This window comes from Alexandromys fortis, unplaced genomic scaffold (assembly GCF_014885135.2).
Source record: "Alexandromys fortis isolate MF-2015 unplaced genomic scaffold, M_Fortis_MF-2015_v1.1 scaffold_43, whole genome shotgun sequence".
Taxonomy (NCBI): Eukaryota; Metazoa; Chordata; class Mammalia; order Rodentia; family Cricetidae; genus Alexandromys; species Alexandromys fortis.
In genome coordinates this window covers 571,566-583,020 of record NW_026067928.1, presented here as the reverse complement: position 1 = coordinate 583,020, position 11,455 = coordinate 571,566, and the positions used below count along the sequence as shown (strand labels likewise).

Sequence of the window (11,455 nt, the reverse complement as noted above, 5' to 3'; positions counted from 1 at the left end):
ATGAGAGAGAGAAAGAGAAGAGAGAGAGAGAGAGAGAGAGAGAGAGAGAGAGAGAGAGAGAGCGAGCAGACAGCTTCTGGGTGATCCTGCAAGGCTGCATGGCAGTCATACAGAGAACACTCAAGCTACCAACCATATTTTATTATGTCGTGCAGCAGGAGAAACTGCGATGGCATAATAAAACTGTATTTACGGTTTGAAATCAGCTTAAGCACCATATTGCAGAATTGTTAAGAATACTAGAGCATGGACCACACAGCCTGAAGTGTCCAAACTATAATATGCCGTGTGGCACATTGATTTTGTGCATCTCTTTTGAAGCTGAAAAATGGAGAATTAAGTGTACAAGTTTACAGGCAGGTTAAGAATAATAGTTATGACTAAGGATCAATTTGATAATAGAGTATTAAAAGATAAGTAAATTGTACTTTCTTTTCTTGATGTCTTTACTATGGGAACTGTCCATAAGACTTCCATCAGAATTAATGACAACATGGCATGCAGCTATTGGTCACCCTGATTAACTCCAGAGGTCACAACATCATCAATTTCTACTCTCTCCACTAACTCTGATCACTATTTAGTCAGTTTCAAAATCTTCCCTCTTCCAGAGATCCTTAGCCTCTACTTTAATCATCACTGTGATCTTTCTTTTTATGAAAATGTTATTTGATCATTGAGACATAGCATAATTGCTTAGGTAAAATAGCAAATATAATCCATATACCCACCAAGGCTTTCTTGACACAGATTCTGAATTGTGGCACTTAGAGACCTCCAGAAACATATCTATATGTCTGCTTTATTTATTAATAACAAACAGAATTACAGGATTTTTAAAGACTGTTTACTAATGTATAAATATATGCAATAGATGATGATGATGATAGATAGATAGATAGATAGATAGATAGATAGATAGATAGATAGATAGGATAGTGTGTGTCACATGCAAAAATATTAAAGGATTAATATTAAAGGATTAGGTGGTTCTCACATAGAATGAAATCTCTATGGATTATCATAAGGTAAAGAAGTGACTTTTGAGGGTTAGACTCTGTATTTTTAAATCATTTAATCTCAGTCTTGATGTGTAACTTATTTTTGAAGTTAATGCGGGACAATTCTGTATTCTGTCAATTATGTTTTAAATAAATGTTGATTGGCCAGTAGCCAGGCAGGAAGTATAGGCAAGACAGCCAGATAGGAAGTAGAGGCAGGACAATAAGAACAGTAGTATTCTGGGAAGAAGGAAGCTCTTTCTGTACTCCTGCCCAGACACTGAAGAAGAAAGATGTTACCTGCCCAGCCGAAAAAGGAACCAAGCCATGTGGCTAACATAGAAAAGAATAATGGATTAATATAAGTTATAAGAGCTAATACAAAGCCTGAGCTAATGGGCTAATCAGTTTATAACTAATGTAGACTCTGTGATTTCTTTGGGATAAAGGTCTTTGGGAACTGAGCAGGACAGAAACCCCAACAAGCAGGCCCAACAACCAGGCCCTTATGTTACGTGAAGGTTCCTATCAAATACAGCGAAATGAAGTGTAAATTTCAGAATTGTCTATTCAAGCAAGTATCAAGAGTTTCCTGTGAAGTTTGCTTAAACTCCATAATACACAATACAAAAGACAGTTGTTATGACAACATGCTTAATGTATTCCATGGTTAGTGTTCTAAACTGTGACAGTACAATTTCTTATCTGTGCATGTGGCAAGCAAGGTTACTGATTGTAAATAATATTGTAACAGTGCTCTAACTGGTATCATCTTTCTTATTACTTTTTATATATTTTAAAACTCTAATAAATATTACCATGTATTAATTCAAATTAATATATAATTTCTGTCTAATCATTTCGATTATATGCAAAGTAATAATAGTTTATAGAATCTAAGATTAGAAAACTATTTTNAAATGTTAAAATAAAAAAATTTCAATATATATATATATATATATATATATATATATATATATATGGACTTTTTCATTAAGATATGTATTTCATACTGTGCAATTTGTTTTTAACTATATGTTTTACATTTTGCCATCCAAACTATAACGTTAACTTTTTATCTAATTTGTGTTTTTTTCAGGTTGTATTCTGTTGGGGGTCGAGATGGAAGTTCTTGTTTGAGTTCAATGGAATATTATGATCCTCATACAAACAAGTGGAGCATGGGTGCACCCATGTGTAAGAGGAGAGGGGGTGTTGGAGTGGCCACCTGCGATGGTTTTCTCTATGCAGTGGGTGGTCATGATGCTCCTGCTTCAAACCACTGTTCCCGGCTCCTGGACTATGTGGAAAGGTGAGCCACAGGGGCACTAGAGAAGAGCAAATATGTCTCCCAGAACTAACTTAATTACTTCTTCTCCTCTCCCTCTCTATCACTCTCCCTCCATCCCTTATTTCCCAGTTCAGATAAGTGTGTATGCCAATTGATGAAATTGAGGTCTTCCCAGTTTTAAGCCATTCCTTTGGCTTCATTAAATATTACCCCATTTAAATTTTGCACGAAACTTCAGTTACTATGGGAAATAATTATATATGCATACAAATATTCATCTTGAAAACAAAGTTATTTATTTTACCAAATGAATTTTTAATCAATTTAAAGGTCTAGTTATGGTTTGCAAGTACCTAAAAAATTAAAATGACCATTATCACGACTAATAGTTTCAGAACATTAATCCGTCAAAATTTTGTCCTTGAGAACAAAATTTCTTAATTTTATTTTACAGTTCATACTTTTAAAAGTTATCATTCCTAGAATAAAATTTGAGGATAATTGCAATTTGCACTTTATTGTCCTTGAATTTTAGGTATGATCCAAAAACAGACACATGGACTATGGTGGCTCCTCTGAGTATGCCTAGAGATGCTGTTGGTGTCTGTCTCCTTGGTGATCGACTATATGCTGTTGGTGGCTATGATGGGCAAACATACCTCAACACCATGGAATCCTATGATCCACAAACTAATGAGTGGACACAGGTAACATTATTATGGGCGTAGTTACTGGAAGTGAAACAGAATTTATTTAAATTGCACCTTATGGAGAATGACTATCCTAATTGCAATCTATCTTGTATAGCCACCTTGCCTTAAAGTGACTAATTTGGTCATGCATTGTGAAAGACTCAAGAAATGAATAATTCTGTGTATTATTTTCTCATGCATGTAATACTATAATAAATTTGTATTCCTAAAATACATTCATCTTTCAAGGTGTTCTTTAATAAATCAATACAAGGAACACAAGGAATTTAGTGACCAAAACTAAAAATTGAGAGAGTAATATATTTGCAAATGAAGATATAATAGGATATTTGATTTTAAAAATGTCTGCAGCAAGAACACAGAGGTTGCGGAATTTTTCTTTCCTGACAGTAATTTTTTCCTGTGTGCATTATTGCTCTTTGTTGAGATTATCCACTTGGTAAAGCTGTAAGAATCAGTAAGCAATAATCTCAATGTCAAAAGCAGCAAACAGAGTAAATATATGTCCCCAGTTGATTTTACAAAATAAACAGAAAAGGATCCGAATTTCCTGGTGTTCCTCAGATAGAAATCTCCATTGCCTGGCAAGCTGAAGAGAAATGATTGGTTCCTCTTGAGTGAATGATTATTTTTGAATATGCACTGGAGCCACATACTCAGGATCAGAATAGAATGAAACAAGTCCCATTCTCTTTGAAAAGCTCCACCTATCGGAGCAGAATAGGAAACAGAGCAACCTCTTTAAAGAAGAAAGCATCCTGGACTACATAGCTGTGGTGGTCTTACTTACAAGAGACAGAAGGAAACATCCTCAGAAACGTTCCTTTAAATTCAGTGTTGTATACTTTCCTTTTATTTTCCCACCTTTTTCTTTAGTTAAAAATATAACAGCAAGCCAGGCGGTGGTGGCACACGCCTTTAATCCCAGCACTCGGAAGGCAGAGGCGGGCGGATCTCTGTGAGTTCAACACCAGCCTGGTCTACAAGAGCTAGCTCCAGGACAGGTTCCAAAACCACAGAAAAACCCTGTCTTGAAAAACAAAAAACAAAAAAATAGAACAGCAAGATATTTTCTTAATAATTAAGATGCCATTGATGAGCACAGTGAAATTCAAAACATTTATTGAGTTGAAACTAACAGTACACACAATTTATATGTTTTCATCTTATAAGATTTAATTATTGACAGTTCTGATTTGGGTCATACAAACAAAGAAAACTTTATTTGAAAATTTTAATAACTATACATTAATGATATTTGCATATATCATCATTGATAATACATCTTTAGTAACATTTCATCTCAGCAGCCTCATTCAGTTAGATTAGCATCTATGTTCAATTGTTGGGTAAGACACCTTCATTGTGAATAATTCCTTGTCCAAAAGCAAAACTATATATTTGCCTGATTTAGAGGAGTAAAGGAAAGATATTGGTGGGGGGTGGGGGAGGGGAAGAACACTGTTAGAACTGAATTCTTTGACATTCCATTTTTTACTCCAGATTCAAAAGGATTATTTACCCAAACAGCAATGGCTATAAAATAAAGCAGGAATGAATTTTTTATATATTGTTTCACTGAAATGCTCCAGGATATATTTTGATGCTTCACTTTACTAAGTCCCTAGTGTTTCCACAGCAGTTATAGTGCGAATTCAGTACACTTTATTTGTTAGGAAAAAGTCTCACTTGCATGGTATGAAATTTAGACAAAGTACCAATAAATAAGGAACGTTAGGTAAATGGAATATATAGTTGCATAAAAATATAATGCAATATCTTCATTAAATATTTATGATAAAGTATCATTGTGCTCATCATTCCTCTAAAATTTAAATCAAAACAATGTCACTGCTAAAAACAGGTAAAAGTCTCCTGAAGGCTCTTTCCATCATTTTTTTTTAAATCTCTGGACCATATAGTAGTTTACAAACAGAAGATTAGTTTCATTACAGTTTTGTTTTAATATAGTAAATATAAATTTTAAAACTATTAAATTAAATATTTTACTTTTATAACTGGTACAATTCATAAATACAAAAGAAAAATACCAAATTAAACATTTTGCTGTTATATCTTTTCATCTCTTAGACTTTTAAGACTTTTTAGTACCTTTCAGGAGAAACCTCCCAGACACATACAAATAAATTTGCATATATGAAATAAAACACCTTTTGGAAATGTTCATTATTCTAGTCTACCTTTGTCCAATGAGGCTTGTCACTTTTGCTCCATTTACACATTAAAGTACATGAAATCTGTTGACTAGCTCCCCCACAAAGGGCTAGTCCTTAAAATAAATAAGGAAAATCTATGATCTTTGAAAATATCCAAGAATACATGTTTTAAAAAATGTGCTACGTTAGATAGAACTATAAGTATTGTCATAACCGTGTCATCATTTGTTTTATGAGTAAATTATACTCATATTGGCACATACGTAGGTTAGTGAATTTTACTGTGACATTTAATATTAAGTTTAACCCTTGCACTTGGTTAGAAAATATGTGTTTCAAGCAATAAAGTAAATTTATCATTTATCTCTGACCTAGGTAAAAGCACACAGTCTTCTTACTGCCACTACTGTGTGGAATGTATATGCTGTAGGGCATGTGTAGATGCTTGTTACATACATCAATTGATTATTATCATTATTCTTTCATGCTGGAGTGAAATTTATATGGACCTAATTTATAAAGAGAAATTTTTGAAAAGTAACTAAGAAACCTGGTACCACAAATACACCTTTGCTCTACTGTACTAATGGAATCTGTGACCAGCCTTTTCTGGTCACCACAATGAAATTTATAATGCTTGAGGAAATAATATGAGGAGTTTTTAGGATATATGAATTAAGTTAGTTCAAATAATAAAATATAATCTCTTTTCACTGTTTAAAAGATTGTAAGTGGAGGTTTTTTTCCTGCCTGTCAGTTCCCAAATATCCATTTTGAGGGTTAAGAATTAATTACAAACTGTTTGGCCTAGTAGCTCAGACTTATTATTTACTAGTTCCTACAACTTAAATTAACTCATTTTTATTATTCTATATTTTATTATAATCTGTTTTGTGACTTAACATCTTGCTTCTCCTGCATCTGCTGGCATCTCTCTGATTCCAGCTTCTTTATGTCTGTGTCTTTGCTTGGATTTCCTACCTACCTCTATTCTCCCCTGACATAAGCCAAATCAGCTTCTTTATTAACCAGTGGTCTTAAAACATAATCACAGTATGCAAAAAACATTCCACATCTATTGATCTCAAAAATATAAAATGTTTAAAGCATAATCATAATATATTTGGCTGAGGAAATACTCATCACTGTGATATAGCCTACATGGTCTACATAGAAAACTTTAGGCTCTAAATGTAATGTTGAAAGTGGTCTAAAAAGAAAAAGTAAGTTAAGCAGATAAATATGCAGGAATTATTTAGCTTTTTACAAATCAGCATATGTAAGAGCTAGAGTAATAACTCTTGCCAACTTTCACTGAGCAAAAATAATTTGGAAAACATTGTTTGGGGAGATAAACAGGTAGTACATTATATATGAACAGAAAGCCTGCAAATGATCCTCTCTTTAAGAGAATGGATAATGAAAGATGTTTAACTTTTGTTTTTATTGTTCTCTCATACAGTGCATCCTGATGACAGTTTCCTCTCCCTTCACAGTCATCCAAGCTCCCCATCCCTCATGACACTCTCCCCAAAGAAAGAAAGAAACAAAAACAACCCTTCAGGGACGGTGTGGGAGGTTCTTCTGTCTATGTGTTGCTTTTATTGGTTAATTAATAAAGAAATTGGCTTGGCCTGATAGGCTAGAACAGAGCAAGGTGGGAAAAACTAAACGGAATACTGGAAGACAGAAGAGAGGATTTAGGGAGAAGCTATGGAGCAGCCAGAGACAGAGGTGCTGAAACTTTGCTGGTAGGCCACAACCTCGTGGTGATGCACAGATTAATGGATATGGGTTAAATTAAGATGTAAGAGTGAGCAAATAAGAAGCTAGAGCTAATAGGCCAAGCAGTGATTTAAATAACACAGTTTCTGTGTAATTATTTCAGATCTAAGTGGCAGGGAACTAACTAGCGACCCCCTAAAAACAAGGACACCAACCAAACATGGAATAACAAATTACAATAAAACTAGGTAGGAACAAACCCTCCTATCAAAGCTTGGCAAGGAGACCTCAGTAGGAAGAAAATGGTTTAAAAAGCAAGTAAAACTGTCAGAGACACTCACCAACCTATCTTTCCCACTGTTAGGAGTCCCACAGGAAAACTAACCTACTCAACAATAACATCTATGCAAAGATCTTAGCTCAGACCCCTACTGGGTCTGTGATTGTTGCATCAGTCTCTGTGAGCCCTTGTGAGTCCTGCTAATTTGATTCTGTGAACTGTTGCGGGAGGTCTTTCTGCCCCTCCAACCAATAGCTGCTGTGATACCAGCCCATTGGGGCGTGGTCTCACTCCCTTTAAAAAAGCGGCTATTTCCTCTGCTCCGCTGGAGACGAGACTCCCTTCCTGGTTGCGCAGATGGCTGCTGTCTGGGATTGTGATCTGTAAGTTTTTTCCCCTTTTCCTGGCGCCATCTGTTGAGATAGGAGCGGCGGCGGGGCTGCGTCCCCAACACCCCGGCCGCTTGGCAACTCATGCCCGAAATAACAACACACAAACTGTATTCATTTAAAGAACTGCTTGGCCCATGAACTCTAGCCCTTACAGGCTAATTCTCACACCTGGACTAGCCCATTTCTAATGATGTGTGTAAGCACCCCAAGGTGCGTTTACCGGGAAGATTCTAGCCTTCGTCCATCCTGGGAGAGTGTAGCATGGCAAGCATGGCGTCTCTGCTCCAGAGCAGAGCTGTCGAGTCTCTCCGGGAGCAGAGCAGAGTCTGACCTCACTTCCTCTTCCGCCCAGAATTCTATTCTGTTTCCTCCTCCCATCTATGCTCTAAGCTAAGCCAAGCAGTTTCTTTATTGCTCAGCCAATGAAATCAACAGATTGATATATGACACTCCCACATCAGTGAACCTGATGTCCTTGACCCCTCTGACTCCTATATTCCTTCCTCTCCCTCTTCTGTGAAGATTCCCTGGCTCTTGCTAGTCTTTGTCTGTGGGTCTTTGCAACTCCCATCAGTTTCTGGATCATGCCTTTATGATGACAATTGGGCTTATAGATGTGATTCAGAGATGAACATATCTCCCATGCTCATGTATCCATAGGATTAACATAGTAAAATTGGCTTTCTACAAAAAGCAATCAATTGGGTTTCTACGAAATCCAATCCCCATCAAAATTCCAAGAAAATTCTTCACAGACCTTGAAAGGACAAAGCACAACTTCAAATGAAAAACCAGCTAAACAAAAATAAACATGAATAGTTTTTAAAAAAATAAGAATTATATTTCAATTATTGGATTTTTAAAGCTAAAATAATTAGGAGAAAGATGAACCATTGTTATGCAAAATAAAATTATAACTCCATGTTTAAACATAAGCAAAGAAAACCAGCCCACAAATCACAATCCCAGTGAACCTAGACAACAATGAGGACCCTAAGAGAGACATACATAAATTTAATCTACATGGGAAGTTAAAAAAAAAAAAAAGACAAGATCTCCTGAGTAAATTGGGAGCATGAGGACATTGGGAGAGGTTTTAAAGGGAGAGGAGAGACAGGAAAGGGGGACAGAGAAAAATGTAGAGCTCAATAAAAATCAATAAAAAGAATTATAACTCAAAAGGATACATTTGATTAGACAGTTTTTGAAACTTTTATTTTAATATATACCTAACAGTTTTATAATAAGGACCATTTTAGAAATTCTACACGTTCATTTTAATGAGGATCATATTGCAAACACATTTAGCAAAGAGTGTACCATTAAGTAATTATGTACTATTCCTGAAAAATATTTAATATACTTTCTGTGAGGTATCTGCCTAGGATGAATGTATCATATATTTAATTCCATATGATATCTATGGAAATTACTTTAAAGTGATTGCAGTGTCACCACTATTATAATGAAACATAACAAATGTTATCTTTGATATAATTTTTTAATTTAAATTTATTTCATTCAAACCTTACTTTAAATTTTTGCTAAAAATTTCTATGAGTAATTGCATGTTTTAATCACACTAATATAAAAGTAATTACAGTTTTAAAAGTAGTATTTTCAGTCATTTCATTGTCTTGCTCTATCTTTAGCTGTAATGGGGTAATGTACATTTATTTATGATATACATATATATATACATATTATATGATTTTAAAATATATCATAACTTATGTAGAGTCCTATGACAGTATTCTGTGCATTTTGTTTCATCTTTTTTAACAGATGGCTTCCTTGAATATTGGCAGAGCAGGTGCCTGTGTGGTTGTCATCAAGCAACCTTGACTAATGTGCATAATGTTTGGAAGAATTTTCTTTGCTACTGTGGCTATTTTATATCGTATGGTAAGAATGAAAAAGAACTTCCTGAGATGAAAACCTCTCAGGAACAGGATTTTTATAGATTTACCTGCTGGAGCCAAAAGCAGCAGAAGATCAAACAGAATTATAGGAAAGAGGAAAACACAGACACATCAAGGGGCCAAGGGTTAGTTAGTTCAGAAATGATACCTGGTAATGTTCTGTATCGTAGCATATGATAACTAGAGTTACCAAAGTCTGGTTTATCAGAAGAAACCCATATTTGTAATATAGAGAGTTCCTTAATGACAGATCACTCACCTGTTTTTTATACTCTGTGAGGACATCCAACCAGCTGCCAAGAGTAGAAGTCATAATGCTTCATCTAGGAACATCTGATTGGTTTCATGTTTTTCTAATCAGATGTGATGATACTAGGAAGCAGAATGTTTTGTTGGAACAAATGTGCTTCTTTCTTATTTTCCTCAGCTTTGAAAACAATTAGAGAGACAGATGACTATTTGTCTCTTGCATTCAGAAAACAAACTGCCCTGCTAATCTAGGCTGCATATTGTATCCAAGATAATGGCTGGATTATATTGCAACTGTGTCATCAGTCTGAAACTGGCAAACCCAAAAGACCGCACTAAGCTTTGCGCATTGCTTTGCATTGTCAACACACTGAGCCAAAGAGTCACTACAGCTCCGGGCATTTGCCTCGTGCAGAGTTCAGTATAAGCATGGATGCTAGTTCTTTTGGATGTTATTATACCCACTGCATGCTCCAGACCCTTAGAACTTTGTCCTTTAAAACAAAACGTAGAATTTTGAGACAGAAGTTTCCAAATCATTAAATTGGGATGATTATAATTGCTAGAAGGATGACTGAAAACAGATTTCTCATTACCCAGTTCACACATCTTATACTGATATGCACATTATTTTAAACCAAATGTTTGTAAAACCAAGTGTAGAACTTTTATGTAACATCATTAATATATATCATGTAAATTATAAGAATAGTTAATAAAGGATAGAGCATTTGCTTTTATCAGTGTGTCTTTCTTCATTTGTATTTTAGAAAGGTCAAACAAACTGACAAGGTTATTGTATTATAGGTGTGTGTGTTTTTCCATATGTGTGTTTGTCTGCATAAAATTTATTGATATCTGCTCTCATTTTGTGAGTTTCGTTTTCTCTGTTACTTCCTCTGATACAAGGTCATTACTTTTGAGTGGGCACCATGTATTATTTATTTCCTAGTAGTAGAAACATGTCAAATGGCACAGGGTGTTGAGTACTTGCAACATTAGTATGAGAGTCTGAGATCAAATCCCTACGCCCCATTAAAAAGCAGATCTTGTATCTTGCCTCTGTCATCCAAATACTCCTGCATACAGGTATGAGACAGAGAAGGAAGAAGCCCAAGAACCCCCAGGAACAACTAGTTTGGCCTTGTGCACTGATGAGAAGGAAGAGACTTATCTGAAGCATGGTATAATGCAAGGAAAGACAGCTGGAATTTGTCCTCTGGCCTGTATTGATATGTCATTACTCACATGTACCTCTGACCCCAAGACATCAAACACATAGACACATCCATAATTTCACACCATTATAATTTTAGCTAATGTTTCATAGCGTGACTTTTAGAAAGAAATTAATATATAATGTTCAAAAAAAGATATTTTATACAAGTAACAAAAAAGTTTACTTTTGCATATTTAGCTAGTGAAATACTAATAAAACAAAATTTAAAAACAAGGAATGATCTTGTTAATCTTTTCATGTTCTGAAGATGACTTATATGATCAATATAGGGTTTTTTACATCTATAGAAACATTAAATGAACTGAATGTGTTTAAAAACACCCTAAAGTTCTCTTGGTTCTTCTTAGATATCTATAGTCATCCAGACTGCATAACTCTTTCTATTGTGTATTACAATTTGTTGACATTTTTATGACTGTGTGTGGAGGGAGTATACCCCTGTATGACTGAGCATTCACGACATAA

At 34.9% G+C, this 11,455-nt stretch overlaps 1 protein-coding gene across 2 annotated transcripts in view; it reads left to right on the top strand.

Moving 5' to 3' along the window:
- Positions 1-10,479, top strand: part of Klhl1 (kelch like family member 1) — a 220,767-nt gene extending 210,288 nt beyond the window's left edge. For both annotated transcript variants that reach the window (XM_050144717.1, XM_050144716.1), the window contains 3 exons: positions 2,101-2,313; positions 2,828-2,999; positions 9,365-10,479. In XM_050144717.1, coding sequence (XP_050000674.1) covers positions 2,101-2,313; positions 2,828-2,999; positions 9,365-9,424 — 445 coding nt within the window. In that variant the 3' untranslated portion in view covers positions 9,425-10,479. The remainder of the gene's footprint in view (positions 1-2,100; positions 2,314-2,827; positions 3,000-9,364) is intronic.
- Positions 10,480-11,455: the final 976 nt, after the last annotated feature.